This window comes from Hemicordylus capensis, chromosome 4 (assembly GCF_027244095.1).
Source record: "Hemicordylus capensis ecotype Gifberg chromosome 4, rHemCap1.1.pri, whole genome shotgun sequence".
Lineage (NCBI taxonomy): Eukaryota > Metazoa > Chordata > Lepidosauria > Squamata > Cordylidae > Hemicordylus > Hemicordylus capensis.
In genome coordinates, this window is record NC_069660.1 from 50672831 (window position 1) to 50694356 (window position 21526).

General features: G+C 42.0%; 1 protein-coding gene across 3 annotated transcripts in view; it reads right to left on the reverse strand.

Annotated features, from left to right (window-relative positions):
• The window catches only part of KDM5B (lysine demethylase 5B), a 116690-nt gene that overhangs the window by 49147 nt on the left and 46017 nt on the right, over positions 1-21526 (reverse strand). For all 3 annotated transcript variants that reach the window (XM_053246494.1, XM_053246493.1, XM_053246492.1), the window contains 7 exons: positions 19297-19393; positions 18806-18915; positions 14053-14211; positions 13269-13388; positions 2111-2269; positions 1236-1417; positions 837-999 (listed from right to left, as the gene is read on the reverse strand). In XM_053246494.1, the coding sequence (XP_053102469.1) occupies positions 837-999; positions 1236-1417; positions 2111-2269; positions 13269-13388; positions 14053-14211; positions 18806-18915; positions 19297-19393 (990 nt within the window). The remainder of the gene's footprint in view (positions 1-836; positions 1000-1235; positions 1418-2110; positions 2270-13268; positions 13389-14052; positions 14212-18805; positions 18916-19296; positions 19394-21526) is intronic.

Consider the following 21526-nt stretch of genomic DNA (forward strand, 5'->3'; position numbering starts at 1 on the left):
AGCAATAAGACTCCCAAGTGCAGTCAATATACTATACACTCTTACTGGCCAGGGAAATTGCAAATGAACTATAAGCCATATCAGAACAGTAGACAAGATTGTTTTTTAACCTCCATACAACATTAAAGAAAATTCTGCTTATTTATTCTCTTTTTCCAGAGGAAACCTAAGACCAATTTAGAACTCTACTGGGTTCTCAATTCAGAACTGTGAAGGTACACTGCTCTAGGAAGATTACAATTAGCTTTCTTCCACCACAAGTTTACTTTAATATGGATTTTTATTCTCACTCACTCACACATGGAAAACCTTACACTAGAATTAAAAATTCACTTGAATCATACACTGAAGATTCATAAGTATGAAATATTTTGTATTCTAATGAGAGCACTTTACATTTATATTTTCCATTCTGGTGTAATATTTTCCACCTATATTTCTTCACAGTAATTCTTCCAAAGCACTCCCACTGAGGGAAAATATGTGAGAATTAGACCAACTGCGATTTGCACCTAAAGCAAGTCATGTGCAACAGAGTGATTTGCAACTCTCCAATATTTGTTAGACACATAAGACAGTTCCTTTCTTTTGCAGAAATGTGAGTTCAGAACACTATTATCAACCAAAGACTGGTTTTGTTCATTTTCAAATAAGTTATTAAAAAGCAATGGCTGCACTGTTCTTTGTATCACTCACCAATTTATCAAACACCACAACTATTGGTGTGTGCAAAAATGGCTAACATACTGCCAACTACTATAAGGGAATGGCTTGAAAGAGTGAAACTTTGCATTAGAAGGGGTGGGGGAGGAAAACATAGGAGTTCAGTGACTTACAGGCACACCATGAGACATTAGCGTATTGGGATTCATAATTGTAACTAGCTGATGTAAAAGGTCTGGCTGAGATTCAAATAGCTCAGGAGCCAGTTTCTTCATCACATCTTCTAATTGCTCAGCTGCATATCCTGGAGCTCCATACCATGTTTTAGGCTCTCCCCTGCAAACACAATTGAGAGAGAGACAGACTGACTGACTGACTAAAATAAACCCAAACACTGATGACTAGAATAAACCACCATATCCAGGGTTCAGGTACACAATTATGTAGCACACACAGGAAGAGAAATATATAGAAATGCTAAGACACCTGCATGTTAATGCTGAAAGAAAACATCTATTTATGGTGTATCACACACACACCCTCACCCTATGTTTGGTTCTTTATAAACTCACCAGTGCAGATAATTAATGGAATAGCTCCAGTGATCCTCAATATGCCAACAAAATGACGAAAAGCACATCCCTACATATAGCCAAGGCAACTTCATTCCACATATATCTGCAGTGATGTGAGCAAGGACAGATTGCTCCATCACAGGCATATTGTTCAAATTCCATCCACTATCAAGATACTCCTAAGTGAAAAGCAGGGAGTAGAATTCACAGGTTTAAAATAAAATCAGGTGGGAAAGGCAACAATGTTTTCTATATGATAAAGAACATTTTCCTAGTTCAACAATTATAGTAAAAAAACTCTCATGTGTATTCTCCCAAATCCAAGTATAGCTTCATTGATTTAATTTAAGTTTCCCCCCAGAAATATACATTCAAAGTATTTCTTAGCATTTATTGTACTTGTATCTTTGTATACAAGTACTACAGATCACATGGCTGGATAATCATAGAAATCCTGAGCAGTTGGGTCTTGGTCATTCCTACCCTCCATGCAGGTATGACATTTTGGGACCAGCTATTTACCAGTCGCATTGGAGAGGAAGTACAGGTGGGGTAAGGTATGTTACTGTAGTTGCTAAGCACTATATTCACATCTAAGGGCACAGCAAGGTGCTTTCCTCACTCCTCCTCTCATGGAGTTGAAATGTTATAGCAATCAACTAACTCACAAATGACGTGGAAGGAGAAAAATGGAAGTGTAAACTCAAGGAAGGAAGGGTTGGGGGGTGTTGGGAAGAAAGACAGCCAACAGGCTAAGACCAGACTTTGTTGCGAAGTTCTTATTTTAGTTCCATACAGGCCTTAAACACACACACACACACTTACTTGAAAATTAATGAATTAATTAGTTAATCAATCAATCAGAATCTTACCTCTTCTTCTGGTCTTAGTTTAATTTTCCCACCTCTCACAGGAAATCCACTGCCAAACTCCTTTGAAGCAATATCAGCACCATATTCCACTGTGACATCCTCTTCAATTGTGCTAACAAGACGCCAGAACTCTTTCTCAACTAATTCTGTAGGAACCATCTGTATATAAGAAAGACAAAATGTTACTCCAATATGAGTCTTTTTATGGAAAAAATATTAACAAACATTACAGGAATACTGCAGCAGTGATATTAACAGACACAAAAACTACAGTGTCAAAATGTTTATATTCTCAGGGGGCCACATGGAACACTACAGGTGTATGAGAGAAAGAGGTGTCACCCACATCTGGCAGGTCCAGCAGGTATTATTGCAGATACAGAAATTAGGGCAGACTACAACAAATGAAGACAAAAAGAGAGAGACCTGGTAAGAAACTGGCAGCAAACCTTAGTGGTAAGGCCACAAAAACCAGAAACATCCCTACATTTCCTGGTTCTTTCTGGTTATAGTCTGTTCTTTCTGGTTATAGTATGTTTGCTATAGTATGTTTACATTGCTACTGTTAGATTGTACTTTGCAACCATATGTTAAATCATTTCAACAGTCCCCTTAAAACAGAGAACATGTTGGCAGAAAAGTTACAGAAGTAAAAACAGGTTGCTTACCTGTAACAAATAAACTGGTAGTGATCCACTGACAGTCATAAAAGTGGGTTAAACACACACGTTACAGACCTCTTTGGGGTAAATTCTTTAGCTCCTTGAGGCACCCTTCCCGCATCATGTGTGCATGCTCTGCACCCATTATCATCAGTGGCTGGGCATGATTTCCCTCAGTTTCTTCTGGCTGACGACATCATGTCCAGTTTCTTGCCTTCAACCTACGTGTGTGTGCGTCTATGTGTATTTCTTGCTTGCCTGCCTACCTGCCAGCCACCCATCTGTTGCGGGTGAAGGGCGAGCATCTTTTATGACTGACAATGGATCACTACCAGATTATTTATTACAGGTAAGCAACTTGTTTATCTGGGTAGTGATCCACTGACAATCACAAAAGTTGGTGACTCACGAGCTTCCCTTTTATGGTGGTAGGAGAAGCATGCTACTGAAGCACCCTTTTAAGCACTGCCCATCCAAAAGATGCTGCCGAACGGAGGTCCAGCACGTAGCGTTTTACAAATGTTTGATCAGAAGTCCAAGTGGCAGCCATGCAGAATATCTCTAAACTTAATGCCAGATAGATGGGCTGCATAGAGATAGTACAAGCCCATGCTGAATGGGCCTTGAATAAAGAAGGCGGGTCTACATTCTGTATCCTGTGGGCCAAAAATATCATTTCAACTAGCCAATAAGGTAGTCTTTGCCTTGAAGGTGCATAGCCCTTGGTTTTGCCCTTGTACCATACAAAGAATCTTTTAGTCATTGTGAAAATAGCAGTCCTTTTCAAATAAAATAGCAGCGCATGGTGTACATCCAGCCTATGTGTTGCTTTTTCTAATGGTGAAGACAGATTCCTGAAGAAGGTTGGGAGCACAATATTTTGGTTCAGGTGGAATTCTGAAACTATCTTTGGTCTAAATGATGGAAGCTTCAATTAGTCCAGAATGCATCAGCCTGCTTCCTTATGGGTGATTGTAGATTTGACACCTTTTTTTACAGCCACTGCACTGGTTGCCTGTTCGCTTCCGGGTCCAATTCAAAGTGCTGGTTTTCACCTACAAAACCATTATTAGCACATTAATATAACCCCTGCTAACTGGGCAAAGAGGCACCTTTTACCATGGTGATTCTCTTTATTTAGCAGGGGGAGAGTAACTGGCCCTATCCACCCCCAGCACAGTACTTCCAGTGACTGTTGCTGGTGTGTGTCTTATGTTTCTTTTTAGAATGTGAGCCCTTTGGGGACAGGGAGCCATCTTATTTGTTATTTCTCTTTGTAAACCGCCCTGAGCCATTTTTGGAAGGATGGTATAGAAATTGAATTATTAATTATTATTTCTATTTCTTGTTTACACAGTCAGACAGGTGTTATTGACTGGTTTGTTTTATCCAGACATCGAGTCCTTCCCAAGGACCTGGAATGCCAGAATTTTATTGTCAATGTTGTTGCTGTTATAGATATCGTCGGAGAATATAGGCTGTTCCCAGTAAAGCTGCTTTTTGTAATTGGCTGATGGTGATTTCTGTGGCCCCTATGGTGTTGAGGTGCTCTTCAAGGTCTTCTGGAACTGCACCCAGTGCGCCAATTACCACTGGGATTATTTTGGTCTTTTTCTGCCACAGCCTTTCAATTTCAACTTGTAGATCTTTGTATTTTTTTATTTTTTTCTATTTCTTTTTCTTCTATTCTGCTATCCCCTGGTATTGCTATGTCGATTATTTTGACTTGTTTTTCTTTCTTCTTGACTACAGTTATATCTGGTGTATTGTGTGGCAGATGTTTGACTGTTTGTAGTCGGAAGTCCCATAATATTTTCACATCTTCATTTTCTTCAACTTTTTCAATTTTATGGTCCCACCAATCTTTGGCTACAAGTAGCTTGTATTTTTTGCAGATGTTTCAGTGTATCATCCCTGCTACCTTGTCATGCCTTTGTTTGTAGTCAGTCTGTGCGATCTTCTTACAACAGCTGATTAGGTGGTCCACGGTTTCATCTGCTTCTTTACAAAGGCGGCACTTGCTGTTTGTTGTGGATTTTTCTACTTTTGCTCTTACTGCATTTGTTCTTAGTGCCTGTTCTTGTGCAGCCAGTATTAAACCCTCTGTTTCTTTCTTCAAGTTGCCATTCTTAAGCCATTGCCAGGTCTTGGTGATGTCTGATTTTCCACTTATATTGTGCAAATATTGACCATGCAGGGGCTTATTTCTCCATTTTTCTGCTCGGTTCTTGACTTGTTCTTTCTTGTAGGCCTGCTTTGTTTCATTGGTGTTGAATAGTTTCTCGTTCTTGACCATTTTAAGTGCATCTTCTTCACTGTCCTTGATATATTCTTCAAGGCCTCTTTTCTCCTCCTCTACTGTTTGATGGACTTGCAGCATTCCTCTTCCACCTGAGCTGCGAGGGAGATAAAGCCTATCTACATCACTGCCGGGGTGTAGAGCATGATTGATGGTCATGATTTTCCTGGTCTTACGATCTAGCGTCTCTAGCTCTGCCTGGGTCCAGTCTATTATTCCTGCAGTGTATCTGATAACAGGTATAGCCCAGGTGTTTATGGCTTGTATGGTGTTCCCGCCATTGAGTTTGGACTTGAGGATTTTTCTAACTCTCCTGATGTATTCACTTCCAATTTTTCTTTTAACTTCAGTCTGTGTGATGTTATCAGCCTGGAGAATGCCCAAGTTCTTTCTCTTCCAGGTTCTTGATCTTGCTTCCATTGGGCAGTTCTATTCCTTCTGTTTTTCTTATTTTTCCTCTGTTCATTATTAATGCAGCACACTTGTCTAGTCCAAACTCCATTGCTATATCGCTACTGAATATACGGACAGTGTTTAGCAGTGATTCGATTTCTGACTGGGACTTTCCATACAACTTCAGATCGTCCATGTACAGCAGATGGTTGATTTTACTTGATGTTTTAGATGTTTGGTATCCGAGGCCTCTTTTGTTTAGTATTTGTGAAAGTGGGGTCATGGCGATTACAAACAATAGAAGTGATAGTGAGTCCCCTTGGAAAATGCCTCTTCTAATGCTAACCTGTCCAAGTGCCTCGCCATTGATTGTTAACTGTGTACTCCACATGCTCATTGCTTTTTTTATAAATATCTGAATGTTTTTGCTGACACCAGTTGTTTCTAAACATTTTCGTATCCATGTGTGAGGCAATGAATCGAAGGCTTTCTTGTAGTCAATCCATGCAACACTTAGATTTGTTTTTCTTCTCTTGCAGTTTTCTAAAATCATTTTGTCAATCAGCAGCTGGTCTTTTGTGCCTCTGGTGTTCGGGCAATTTCCTTTCTGTTCAACTGGAAGCTGTTTGTTAGTTAATAAGTGTTGCATCACTTCATCTGCTATTATTCCAGTTAATAATTTGAACATGGTTGGCAGGAAGGTGATTGGTCTATAATTACTTGGAACTGCACCTTTTGCTGGGTCTTTCATGATGAGATGAGTTTTCCCAGTTGTTAGCCATTGTTCAATATCACCGCCTTTCATAATGTGATTGAACTGTTTTGATAGTTGTTTATGAAGGCTTGTTAGGTGTTTAAGCCAAAAGCCATGCAGTTCGTCGTCGCCTGGCGCAGTCCAATTTTTAATTTTCTTTGCTCTTTCACTTATTAATTCTGTTGTTATTATTAGATCTTGCATTTGTTAGTTACATTTTTTGACCTCTTTCATCCAGCCTGCTTTTTTATTATAATCTATTGGATTGTCTATTGGATTGTCCCATAATTTCCCCCAGAATTGCACTGTTTCTTCTTTATTTGGTGTTTCTAGGTTTCTTGCAGTTTCTCCTTCTATGCTTTGGTAGAAACGTCTCTGATTCGACTGGAATTGGAGATTTTGCCTGTGTTGTGTACTTCTGGCTTCATATCTGCTAATCTTCTTTGACACTGCTGTTATTTGCTGCTTTATTATTTCCAGGACTTCTCTAATCTTCCTTGGTATTTTTGGATCAGATACTGTTTGGTGTTTTCATTCTTCAGCTTCTTGTCTTTCATATCTTTCAATTTACTAGCATCTGATCTAAGCCTGGAGATTTTATTTTCTAATCTAATCTTCCATTTAGGTGATGTACTGCTTTCTTTTTTGACAGGTCCAGTGATCTTATATCCGAGCTTTTGTGTTGTTATTGTTGCTGCACTGTACATTAGTTGGTTTGTTTCTTGCAAATTATTGGTTGTTATTTCTGCAAGTGCAGCACTGACATCTTTTAATGCCTGAGCAAATTGTTTTTTGGCAACTGTTTTTAGAGCTGGAAGTCGAACCCTGGTGGTTGTTTGGTTCATGTGCTCAGATATTTTTTGCTTTAGTTCTTGTTGCTTTTCTGTTAAACGGCATTCGGGTTTTTGAGGTGAAGGCAAAGGGGAGGTTGCCTGGTTTTGATTTTGAAACAGTTCAGCAACAGTAGCATCCTCGATGATGATGATGATGATGATTTCTCCGGGATCGCCTCTCTCAGCCGGTTGTATCTCGGCCCATGAGGTCTTCTCAGCTAGCCCTCCTAGTGTCGCAGGCCTTGGTGTCGTGCATGGTACATGGTGCCTGGACCCATAGGACGGCCTTCTATGTGGCTGCCCCTCTTCTATTGAACAGTCTTTCCCCACAGATTCATTCACCCCCTCCTTGGCTGCTTTTAAGACACTTCTTAAGACCCACTAGTTTCACCAGGTGTTTGGTTTATTATTATTATTATTAAAACTGTTATTGTTGTTCACTGCCTAGAGTCTTTGGAGGAGGTGGTATGCAAGAAAAACTTAATAATTAAAGTCTGGGTCAAAGCACATCACGACCTTGTCTGGGTGGAATTTAGTGTATGGTTTATCAATACGAAGTGCATTGAGTTCACTGACTCACATAGCAGTTGTTATTGCTATAAGGAATATTGTTTTTAAAAGATAAAGCTACCAAGTGTACCTTTATGGACACATTCACCAATCTGCTTGTTTTTAATGAAGTCATGTAAAATAGCACTTTTCGAATGGTCACCTTCTTTGATTGATTCTGCAAATTTGCCACCATATGGATTCCTCAGACAGTGGTGCACCTAGGTAATTTTGGCACCCAAACTGCTCCCACCTTTAGGCCCCTCGTCACAGTGAGACCCCTTCAAACCTGCTTTTGGGGGCCTCCTGCCACCACCCCTCACCCACCCCACCAGACCTCCAATTTCCTCCCCCAAAATTTCAGCCGCCATGTGCATGGCCGAGTCTGCTCGGCTCGCCCCCTGGCCACCAACCTCTGGCCATGCACATAGCAGCTGAAATTATGGGGGGGGGGTCAGAGGTTCGGCGCAGTGTGGCAAGCATGGGGTGGTGGCAGGAGGCCCCCCTGGCCATTTTGAGCCCCCGGCCCAGACCTTGGAGGCCATGGACCAGGGGGTAAGAATGACTCTGCTTTCGGACGATGCACCAGTTCCACAACTGCTGGCTTAGACGACACAGGGGTCATGACATTGTTCCGCCTTGTTTGTTTATGTATGCCATTGCCATTATGTTGTCCAACTGCACCTACATGGCACTGCCCTTTAATTGATTTTGGAACAACTTTAGAGCCAGGTATACTGTCAGAAGTTCCAAGAAATTTATATACAGCATCCCCTGCTGCACAGTCCACAGAACCTGCATTTTGAGGCCTAACATATGCACTCCCCATCCCAACAGGAAGGTATCCATTGTTACTGTTAATGTGGGTACTAGCACCTTGAAAGGCATCCTCTGTAGGAAATTCTCCCTACAAGTCCACCAAGTCAGAGATGTCCGTACCACCTCTGGGACACACAATATATTCTGGCTGTCCATATTCGGACAGAACGCGGATAGGTACCACAACTGTATCTTCATCATTCATAGCTTTGTAGATCACACCGTTGATGTGCATGAGGCCATAACGCCTAATAGCATCTATATGGTCCGCAACCTTTGAAGTAGCCTCTCCTGTATCATCATCACCATCTGAACAATGTGTCCGTAACGCTCTTCGGGCAAGAATGCCTTTTGTCCAACAGTGCCCCTATGCACTGCAGTCTTGATTGGCTTCAGGTGAGATTAGAAAGTAACTGTTATTTTGTTTTTGCAGACATCAGACAGCCAGAAATGGGGAAATGGTCAGTCCTTCGTGAACACACTTGGCGCTGTCGACAGTCCAAAGGGTAGAACATTGTATTGATATATTCTGTTGCCTACTGTAAACCATAGGTACTCCTTGTGATTCTCCTGTATGCTGATGTGAAAATAGGCGTCCTTTAGGTCCAACGTCACAATCCACAGACACAGATGTTGGAGGTTCACACGTTGTTGGAGAAGGGAGCGAAGGATTCCACCATGCAGAAATTGAAATATTGCTTGCAACATTATCATTCAAAAATTTTTCACAATGACATACAGCTTGAGCCACCGCAGATCCATTATTGGACAGATTCCCCTGCTCCATTTAGGGATCTGAAAGCAGCAGGAGTAAAGAAACAACAAACACCTTGTCTGCATGCCCATTGCACTGGAGATATCGCTCCCTTCTCCAACAGCATGTGAACCTCCAACATCTGTGTCTCCAAGGCAGAAGTGTACTTCACCCCCATGTAAACTGGCAGAGAATTCAATTCTGTCACATATCCAGTCTGGACTATTCTCAAGACCTACAGGTCTGATGTTATGTGGTGCCATGCTTGAGCATGACTTGCCAGTTTGATGGTGTTTCTGGCTGATGCCAGGGTGATGGTAGTCCTGGCACTGACGGATGTTTTCAGCTTGATGGTGTTTGCTCTTCGGTGTTCAATTGGGCTTACTTGAAAATCAAAGGTGGTGTTTGGGTTGCTGCACGGTCTTATTCTGTGTGTCTGGATTTCCCTTGTTCTTTACATTATATGGTTTCCCATTGTACCTATGGAAACATCTCTTGTAGTTGCCTTGCCTACGGTTGCTACCTAGCATCTGAGTATCATGGAGTAGTGGAAGTGGAAGTTTTTGCTGTGAATTTTGACTTCTTCCACTTTTCCATCGTTAAATCTGCATCATCATAAAAAAGACCCTTGCCATTGAATGGCAAAGCCTCTATCTTGTCTCTCATATCTTGCTGGAGACTGGTGGAGTGTCACCAAGCATCTCTTCTTAATGTAATAGCAGATGTCAGTGTGCGGGGCTCCAGTTCAGCCAGATGCTTGGTGTTACTGAGATTCTGCCGAGTAGCAGTAGTTGTTTTCATGAAAGTCTCAAACTGTTTATGGAAGTCTTCTGGAGACAAGGTCTTATGTTCCTGAAAAAGTGTATCCCACAAAGTATGTGTGTATTTTGATAAGCATGCCATATAATTTCCAATCTTAAGCGACAGATATGCTGTGGTGTAGGTCTTGCGACCCAAAACATCTAACTTACGCCCCTCATCAGTTGGTGTTGTATGTCGCCTGCCACTCTTGGAAGAAGCGGCCCAATCACGTTCAAGAGAGTTCAGCACCAGTGCTTCAGCAGATACTCATTTCCTTTCTCTTGCACTCTACAGAATGTTTCTAACCTCTTTGTAACACATCCCAGGCGGATTTTGCCACTTTAGTTATTACAGGTAACATGAGAAGATATACCGGTTGTGCAATCGAAGTTTTCTTCATTAAGTTATAAAGTGGGTCATCTAAATCACTCATCTTTTGTATCAAATACAGACCTAGCATCATAGCCATCTCTGCTACCTGCTGATGGTAGGAGTGCACCTCCTCTGTTGGAGAGATTGAAGGAGTGGTAGGTACATCTTGATTCGGGTCTGAGTTCCTTCCAGTAGATTCACTTTCCATGGAGTCCAATTCATTCATCTTCAGATAACACAGGTTCATCGGATTGTGCCATTGACCTACAGCCAGCCTTCACAGTAGTACGTCAATGTCCCATACTAGCCTTCGAGACGGTTTGCAGATGTCCTGACTGTACTGAAGAGCCACAAAATGTTCCAGGCTGTGATGGATGGGGAAATGTCCCTTTGGTAGGTATTGAATGTGTCTGAGTAGCATGGTGTGTGGTTGTCGAATAGTCTAGGTGCTTATAGCCTGTACAGACCTTAGTGGTTCTGGGCATGTGCTTGTTTATGTAGAACCTGTAATGTCCATACCTGTCCTAGAAACAGAGACTGGAGGGAACAAGTTAGCCTATACGGCGGCATCCTGGTTCACCAGATGCAGGGGCACAAGCTGTGGTGTCACAATGTGTTGCAAGACCTTTTGCACAGCCGTGTCCTGTATCAGAACTTGTGGTGGAGAGACCTGTGTTGCCATCTGCACCAATTTCAGTGTCTCCATTTGTCTTGCCTTCCAAGCTTTAAATTCCTTATAGTCCTCAGGTAGAACTGGTGAGAGACCAGTGGAGACATCACCCCATCCGCCAACAGGTTGCAAACAGTGTTCCCTCTAACTTTTTTCATCTGAGTGTGGAGTAAGTTTTGTTCTGGGTGGCAGTATGAAGGCAGTGTGTGCACGCATGTGTTTTAAGAGTGGGGCCTTCCTGATTCAACCTGAGCAGGATCTAAAATTGATTGAGCGGACATCTAAAAACATGTGAGCACGCGCACACATACATGCCTTACAGGGAACACTTACAGGTTGTAAACCTTGCAGTGGCATCGGTGATAAAGAAGGTGTCTTTGGTACAGGGTGAGAAATATCCACCAGGTCCTTCTCCTCCTCTAGACCCAGACTCAAGAACCCCTCAAAAGTAGCCGCAGAAGGGGTGTTTTCACCAGATTCCAACACTGCTAAAATATTTTGAGCAGACTTAGGGTCAAGAATCATTTCAGTATCAATGTCTCCTTCGAAGTCAACATTGAATACCACCAGAGAGGTCTCACATGGTCTCGATGTTGCTGTCGAGAATGGAAGTTGAGGGATACATAGCGATTGGCAGGGCAGAGCCAGAGATAGGGATATGGCTCAATGTCAAGGCATCAACGTTCTCAACCTCATCTGCACCCTGCAGATCCAGGGCCAAAGAGCAGTGCTCAGGAGATGCAGTATAATGTTGAAATTCCATAGGAGAATTTCAACCTCGAGCAGCACCTAGCTGACTTTAAAGACTTATCCTTTATGTTTTTTCTGTGAGGGAAGAATCAGAAGCGCATTCCTCCGCTTTCCCTTCTCCTGCTGGGAGGACTTAAGCTTCAACAGGGAATCAGGCTTTTTAAACACTACAGGAGACCCTGATGTCGTAGCCTCTGCTGCCAGAGATTTAAACTGCATTATAGGAGCAGTCCCCAGTGTCAACCTCAGTACCAACCTCGATGTCGAAGGAGACTGGGGTATCGATTTTTGCAGGCTTAGGGCGTCCTTTAAAAAAGCCACTGTTAAGCATGCAGCCCGAATCTTCAAAATCTGCTTAAAGAAAGAACTGCACACTGAGCAAGCGGATGCGATGTGCCCTTCTCACAAGCAAACAAACAGTGGTCATGTCTGTCCATAGATGGGAGCTTGTCTCTGCACCCATCACACCTTTTGAAGGTGGTTTCCCCCCCATGGGATTTCCCACTCAAGAGTCACCACTTTGAGGCTTTATGTTATTCGTCCACAACACTAAAGACTGTCCAGTAAACATGTCAAAGTTGTCAATAGCCCAGTTCTTCACCGAGGTAAATACTGGAAGTCTGTTTAGCCTTTATCTAGTCCATTAAACATTCTGAGTCAAATTGCCGATAAATCAAGTTAAAATTCATTACAGTCAGAAGGAGAGTAGTCAATCAGTCTGTAATCAAGCCAAATGTATTTTATTTCCAGAGGAATCAAGAGAAAAATACTCGCTAGAAATTTTCTGAGGAGTCGAAGTCACCAAAGATGCGATCACATTGGTGGTCAGAAAGAAACTGAGGGAAATGGCGCCCAACTGCCCAAGATAACGGGCACAGAACATGCACACAGAGCAGGGCAAGGGCACCTCGAAGAGCTAAAGCGTTTACCCTGAAGAGGTCTGTGCAGGTGCAGAGCCCACTTTTGTGACTGTCAATGGATCACCACCAGATTAGAATTTATCAGATGCTAATATACTAAAGACAAATTAGCCATTACAGAGGATAGCCAGGGTGTTAAAAGAAGGCTGTGCTGAATTCTTTTAAAATGGCAGGATCTGGTGTGGAATGAAAGTGCAGAACTGGGGTGGGGTGGATGGGATCAGAACCCACCTTCTGCCTGTTACTTCTCTCCACCACCACCTAATCAGCAACCAGTAGAAGCTACTGCTGCGCTCTGAGCCCCACCAGTAAATAGATACCTAGGAAGAAGTTGCCATGCGGAGTTTTACACACCCATACCATTTGATTAAAAAGTGATGGCAACTCAATTCAAAAATACAGACCTGCCACTATCATGCCTAGTTATACATGGCAGGCTCCGCCCCCTGCAATTTTATATCTAAGGACTATTCTGTTTTTAATTCTTCTACATACAAAAACAGAGCTTTTCCTAGAATTTACACTTCAATTAGTCCTGCAATTGATGCTCAAGTTACAGACTCATTAGAAATATGAACGTACGTGTACAGGCATGTTAAAATAATCTGACTTGAAGGCATCTGCCATTTCTCCAAATGTGCGAAGTGTGTAATCTCGCGCTGCCTGTTCAAATCCAAATGCTTCTTGTGGTTTACTGCACTCCTGGGTAAATGTAAGACGTTGCAGTGATTAAAGAGAGAATGCAAAAACCTTAACACAATTTTAACTTTTCACAAAGAAGTGAGCTTTATAAAGCTGCACCAGCACTGTTTCACTTTTACAGTATGGCTGTGGAAATGCAGGTTACTGTAGAGAGGTGGAAAGGAAGGAGTAGAATTATAAATGGTGCTGCTTTTATACTCTACCCAAAAGCCCCATCAGCTGCTCTACAAGCAATTATCAACTGCTGGAGGAGTGCTTCGTTGCAATACTGGGGAAATTGGGCTGCCTGGGGCAATTTCATCATCAAACCTTAGTCAAAGGACTCAAGTCATTCACAGCTGATAATCCAAACAGAAGGGCCACGTGGATCAGGTACGTTAAATATATTTTTTTTAAAAAAATAGACAAAATAAGAAGACGACCATCAAGGGGAGCATGAGGCACATGGTGGTTGTAGGCAGGCTGCCCACTAAAATAGCAAGGTAAATCACCTGTAAAGCCAGGTGGAGGAGGAATGCAGATAATGACCTCTAAGAAAGTGGAGGAAAAAATTAAGTATTTTAAATTCATTTTGCTTATTATATTGTTAGTCTATTTCAGTGCTGACTTTTTATATTTGCAAAGCATAGGAGAAAAAAATGCAGATTTCTTTTGTTGTAATTACCTGAGCTAGGCATTGGGGGCATCTCCAATCCCCTTTGGGAACATCATGAAGAGGTGGAATTAAGCAAAAGGTATGGTAACTGTCATCACAGCCATCACATAGGAGCAAACGGTCCTCATCATTACCACTGCCGCACAAGAGACATACATACAAATCCACCTGTAAAAATAAATTGATGAAGTAGAAAAAAACATTGGTCACATGTATCTCTTATCTTTGTTGCATGGTTCATCTCTATGTTTAAATAAGTTCTTTGTTCTCAGATATGAGCATATATAAACACTCCAAGATTCCCAACCACCCAGTTTGGAGAGAGCAATCTAAGACTACATAGATGGAAAACTAATATGAAGAAGATTTGATAAGCCACCATCAGAATTACTTTTAGTGTCAAGAAACACCACAGTATATATGGGTCATCCAGTTTTATTATTTCAGTGGTGGCTAGTTGAAAGATCATGCAATTCTAGAACTAGAAGGAACCTTGGAAAGTTTTCTAGTCCAACCCCCTTGCTAACAGTTCTCATAACAGATGGCTGTTGAGCCTCTATTTGAGAACTTGTAGCAAAGGGGAGCCCACAACTGCAGTAGGCAGACCGTTCCACTGACAAGCAGCTCTTACAGTTAGGAAATCTCCCCTAATGTCTAGCCTGAATTTGCTTCCTTATAATTTCAACCCATTAGTTCTAGCCCTGCCTTCAGTAGCAACAAAGAACTAATCTGTTCTTTCTATGTGACAGTCCTACAGATATTTGAAGATATCTATATTTCCCAAAGTCTTCTGTTTTCAAGCTAAACATACCTAGTTCTCCTTTAACCATTTGTCAGAGGACTTGGTTTCCAGATCTCTCACTTCTGTCCTCCTCTAAACCCATTCCAGTTTATCAATAAAATCCTTAGAATATGAAACCCAGAACTAGACATAGTAATCCAAGTGAGGTCTGATCAGGCAGAAGAGAGTGGAACTATTACTTTTCTTTATCTGGACACTATGCCTCTGTTACGCAGTCAATTGCTGTCCTCTAGAAGCAGCGGTGTGAACTAAACCACAACCCGAAACTAGTTCAGAGAGGTTTTCTAATAAAAGCAACCAGAGCTTAAGATCTCTTGCTTGCCTTGAACCTGACTGAATCAAACCTCTACACACAAAAAGGAATATTGGAGTTATCACAAAAGGTTCTTTCTACACTGTGGATGGATGGTATCCCCTCCCACTTGTGCCATATTGACAAGGCTTATGTCAATCAAAGGTTTTCACAGAATGTGGGAGCTGGTGGCTGTACCCAGTTTGGATTCTGAGCAGGATCTTTTTTCTTTTCTTTTTCTTTTAAAAAAGAGGAGAGCCGGTCCTTACCTGTTCTCCGCTAATGCATGCAGCTTCCTGCTGCGATAGTGCTGCTCCCAAGAACCCGTGTACTACGCCAGCATGCACATGGCATGCATGCCCGGATGCCATGTGTGTGTCGATGCCACACATGGGTTCTTGGGAGCAGCGCTGTCGCAGCAAGAAGCTGCATGCAGCAGCAGCGAGCAGGTAAGGACCTACTCTCCTCTTTTTTAAAGATCCCGCTCGATGCTCCCCTCCCTGAGGTGCTGAACCAGTGTACAAAACTCAGTTCATGCACATCCCTACTGGATACCCTCCATCCACTGTCTAGAAAGAGCTCTTCAAGATAAGACCAATGATCCTATCCAACACAGTGGGTATCGATTTTATGAGATATACCAGCAGTATGAATTGGGTGGGAGTGGTTTCTCAAAACCTCATTAGATATTTATCACCTGCTGCAACACCACATGGTGAAAGATAGCATCAGCTGAAGAAAAGGAATGAAATTTATAATGTTTAATAAAAAGGGAGAGATGTAGGACCAGTTAAGTTGCCCAGCAACTTTCTGATAGCAGGGGGTTGGCAGAGAAAGCTGCTGTGCTAAGAACTGAGTGGGCCATGATGCCTCTAGGTACTTGTAGACCAGGGAAACACAGACCTTAATACAGCAGGAAATATTGGATACTGCAGCCTAGAATGGTCAGGTGGAAAGTTAAGAATAGGGAATCAGTGAGCCAGGAGCCCTCAGCCTGACAAATGCAAATTTTGCAAGCCCTTCTGATATTGAGGGAGCGCCATAAATTTGTGTAAGGGAGAAAAGGAGAAAGAAGAACTACACCCTGTGAGTGGTGGAAAACAAAGTTGACTTTTGGGGGAAAGGTAGGATCTATTTGGAGGATGACATTATCTGTTTGAAAGAGGCAGAATTCCTTACAGCCTGAGAGGGCACCTTACACCAAAACTTTGCTTGCTGATATAATGGCCACTAAGAAGATAACTTTCCAAAAGAGGAACTTGAGTAAGACTGAACAGAGAGGTTCAAAGGTTGGTCAGCATGTTAAAGACCCCATTGAGCTCCCAAGTGGGAAAGTAGTGAATTGGAGGTGGAGCCAAGATGGAGGAACCCCTAGGAGCAACCACTCCGAATCCAGACAGCTGGAGTTAGGCAGGGTCAGTGTAGCAGAGGACCCTAGTGAAGGAGATCAGTACTCTGATGGAGTTCCATGATCTTGGATAAGGGCCACGTCTAAGGACTCTGTTCTGACTTTCTGAAGAACACACCCAAGAAGTGCAAGCAACACACACAGGAGGCCAAGGCACTGTCAATGCACTTGTGTCCTTGGCCCGATCACACAGATACCTAGTGAAAGACCTTAGAAACCTGTGATTTAGTGGGGAAGCAAATAGGTCTAGTACTGGAGTCCCAAACCAAAGAGTAATGGTGCAGAAGACACTGCAGTTCAGGGTCCATTCTATTTATATTTATTAAAATAAAAAATAGAAATACATTAAATCAAAACTAAAATCAATTAACGATTAAAATAGAAGACTATAAACAACATGAAGCCATTATTAAAACAATTAAAACAGTTTTTAAAACCCTGGAAAACCAGGCCGAACCATTACGGTTTAAAAACAGTTTAAGAACCCTGAAAGGCAAGGCCAAACAGATAGGTCTTAAGGGCTCTCTTGAAGGCCAATAATGAACTCAGATTACAGATTTCTGCCTGGAGTGCATTCCACAGCCCAGGAGCAGCTACCTAGATAGTGATGCATGCTAGGGTGAATTTAGACTAGAGAACCTTTTCGAGCACCGCCCGAGCCAAGTTGGCCTCTGCCACTGAAAAGATGTCCACAGCATAGTGCTTGACAAAGGGAAGGACTGTCGACCACGTGGCCGCTTTACAGATGTCTTTTCATGCTGATGCCCATGATGGCATGCTGATATGGCCATGGCTCTAGTGGAATGTGCTTTGATCGGGGGGGGACGACACCCCTTGATGATTGTAGCACATGAAGATGAGTTCTACAAGCCTGTGGGAGAGTCTTTGTCTCGAGATAGGTCATCCTTTATTTTCTCATTTATAGAAGAGAAAGCGTTTGTTGGTTTGTCAGAATGATTTTATTCTATCCAAGTAGTACCGGAGAGACTGCCTAACAAATGCATGGACTTCTCCAAAGGGGTGGAAGGGTTCTGGAAGAAGGTAGGTAGTACAATGTCCTGTTTTAGGTGAAAGTCAGAAACTCCTTTAGGAGTGAAAGAAAGGTCTGTCTGGAGGATGTCTTCAACTGGGTATAATGTTGTATAAGGAGTGTCAGTTTGAAGGGCTGTCAGCTCACTGACCCTCCGTGCCGATGTTATGGCAACGAGGAAAGCAACTTTTAAAGACAAAGATTTGAGGGAGGCAGAGAGAAGAGGTTCAAATGGTGCAACATCAAGAGAGGATAAGACCAATGAGAGACTCCATGACTCAATGGGCTCTCTCTGACAGGTAGAAAAATGTTATTTATTACTTTGAGGAATCTCTTAGGATGGGAGAAGACCGTACATCCATCCTAGCTTGGGTGTCTTGCAGAGAGTGCCGCTAGGTGGACTTTGAGAAAAGTATTCAAGAGTCCAGAGTGTTTTAGACCAGTGAGGTATAGAAGGATCTGACAGATCGATGCATTGAACAGGTCAAGCCCTTGGACACAGCACATACTGTGAAACGCTTCCATTTGTACACGTAATTCCAGCATGTTGACTCTCTTCTCTCATTCAGGAGGATAGTGTCTAGTAGCTGAGCTTCTAAGCTATCATAAAATCTAGCCAATTCAAGAAGTGTTGAACCATTTTTGAAAGTTAAGTGTTTAAACTAGAGAATGAATAAACCTATAGTTTTTTCATTCTCCAGTTCAAACACTAACTTTCAAAAGTGGTTCAACACTTCTTGAAATGGCTAGATTTTATGCAGAATATCAAACTCTCTTGTTTGCCAGAACTGAACCCAATTATTTTTACGGTTTGATTTCTTGACTAGATGAGAAAAATCATCTGCTTAGCAAGAATAGTACAAAGCTCCTGCAACTTATCTTTTAGGGAGAAAAAAGCTTTCACATTTAGTACCAAGCTGACACAGATCTCAAATGGGATTTGATACACACACTAGACAGCTGCGTGCCAAGACTGATATCTCATTCTAAATCCAGGAGATAATGATGGAAGCTCACTGGATCAACCTTTTTAAAAAACCAACCATAACAGTCTACTTTCAAGCTGTTTCAGTTTAACACTTCTAATACATTATTTTCTATTCAAATCAAAAATAAACTATCAGTGTCACATCATCACATCATGCAATCTGAAGAATTGTTTTTCCACTATCAAACTATGAGTTCAATATTATCTGCAATCAGCATTAAGAAGCACAAATGAGTACTCACTGCATTAAAGCTTTTCTTAGAACGTCCTTTTGGTTTTTCTCTGTCACTTTCCCAAACGGGTTGTTTCTTTTCAACAGCTTCCCGTTTCACTATGCCATGAGATTCTTTATCTGATACAGAAAAATATAAATTACTCCAAAATGTTTGTGACAAAATAGTAAACCTTGAAAATAGGGCTGTTGCCTAAGAAATCTTAGTTGATTGGAATTGCATAAGTTTACATTCCTCCCCCCCCCACCCCACGCCGGCTCTGACAAAAAAACAAATAGTTTTTGTTCCTGGATGATGCACAGATACCATGGCAGACATAATCTAGGAGAAGCATTTCCTCCCATGAGAAAAAGGGGAATGTGTCGCTCTTCTAAAATGTCACCCACCACCTGCTTGAAACCGATGTTTGTTTGTTTGTTTTTTAATTTTGTGGTGTTAAGGTGCGATTGTATAGTTAGCTAGCCAATTTCTGTTATTTTTTTTTCATTTGATGCACTTACCATTGTCAGGCTTTGCAGGGGTGCTTCCCATTCTGCGTCTCAAGTTGTGAGATTTGGTTTCAGTAGGCTCCTCTGAATCAGCTTTAATATTAGTAGCCTTGGCAAAAAAAATAATTGAAACATACATAACATATATTCATCTTAACATTTTATTCAGTATTAACTACTTTCCATTAGCCAATTCCAAAAAACAATGGACAGCTAGCTACTTTGATAATTGTATGTGTATGCACATCTACAGCCTACTTTTCAAGCAGATAGCAATTACAATATAATGTGTGTATTCATGAAAGGAGAGGAGAGAAGCCAAAGTCAAGAAAGATAAAGGCCTTAGGAAGGAACTTAATAAGGAATTTCGAAAGCTGTTAGAAGATATAAGAAGCAGTACAATTTTTATTTATTTATTTATTTATTGAATTTATGCCCCACCCAAACTTGCGTCTCTGGGTGGCTAACAACAATTAAAACACATATAAAAGTTAAGACAGTTCAACATATAACACCACATATAATAATTAAAACAATACAATAATTTAAAAACCATAAAATTAAACAAACAGTATTTTTAAATTAAAAAACTGAGAAAGCTTGGGTAAAAGAAGGGGGGAGGGGTTCAAATTTTTTTTAAATATAGCCAGAGATGGGGAGGATCGTAACTCAGCAAGAGCGCATTCCACCATCTCAGGGCAGCAGCCGAGAAGGCCCGTCTCTGTGTGACCACCAGATGAGCTGGCGGTAACTGGAGACAGACCTCCTCAGATGACCTCAATGGGCGGTGGGGTTCGTAGAGAAGAAGACGCGCTCTTAAATACCCAGGACCTAAGCAGTTTAGGTCTTTATAAGTTATAACTAGCACTTTGTATTTTGTCCAGAAACCTATCGGCAGCCAGTGTGACTCCATCAGCAAAGGAGTAATGTGGTGTCTCCGAGATGACCCAGAGACCAACCCGGCTGCAGCATTCTGAACCAAGTGAAGTTTCCGGACGACGTACAAACCCACGTAGAGTGCATTACAGAAGTTAAGTCTGGAGGTTACCAACAAATGGGGTGGATGAATGCCTAGAAGTATCCAGATCCTCTCTTACAGAAGGGGGGGTTGACTTTGAAGGAATTGGGTGGAGTGTACCTGCCCATTCCCGAGCCAGGGTGTGTCGCCCAGTAGGGCGCTGGGTAGGATTTCAGAGTTCTGACCTGCTTCTATTGGCCCGTACTGTTCTCTAAGGGTGATTAATCACCTGGTGTTCCAGTCTGCCATGCCTTGTGTAATAGTTAACAAAGTTGTGGCCCTTTTCTTCCATACTAAGTCTACGTGTTTTCTTGAGCTGGGGTCTGGGGACAATGTTTAATTTTTGTTTTAAAATGTTTTTAAATTGTTAGTTGTTGTTTTATTGTTTTTAATTTGTTTTAGCTTTTCATTGTTTTATAAGTTGTTTTAATTGTAAACCGCCCTGAGCCATTTTGGAAGGGCGGTATATAAATCAAACAAACAAACAAACAAACAAACAAACAATAAATGTACCACTGTTTTGAGGTCATTGATCTCAAGAAATGGGCGCAGCTGGCGTATCAGCCAAAGCTGATAGAAAGCACCCCTAGCCACCACCTCAACTTGAGAAACCAAGGAGAGGTGTGGATCCAGGAGTACTCCCAGACTGTGGACCTGTTCCTTTTGGGGAAGTGTGACCCCATCCAGAACAGGTAGATCAAAATCGTCTCTGGAGTTCTGACCCCGCACAATAAGTACCTCCGTCTTATCTGGATTCAGCTTCAGTTTATTCTCCCTCTTCCAGCCCATCACTGCTTCCAGGCAGGCATTTAGGGAGGATATGCCATCTCCTGAAGAAGTTGACGCAGAGAAGTGGATCTGGGTGTCATCAGCATACTGATAACACCCAGCTCCAAATCCCCTGATGATCTCTCCCAGTGGTTTCATGTAGATGTTAAAAAGCATTGGAGAGAGTATGGAGCCTTGAGGGACACCATACTTAAGCTCAGATTTTGAAGAGCAACAATCTCCAATCAGCACCATCTGGAACCTGTCTGAGAGGTAGGAGTGGAACCACTGTAAATCAGTGCCTCCCACCCCCTCAGACATTTCAGAAGGATACTATGGTCAATAGTATCGAAAGCTGCCGAGAGGTCCAAAAGGACCAACAGAGTCACACTTCCTCTGTCGATTCCTAATTGGAGATCATCCATCAGGCCAACCAAGGCAGTCTCCACCCCATAG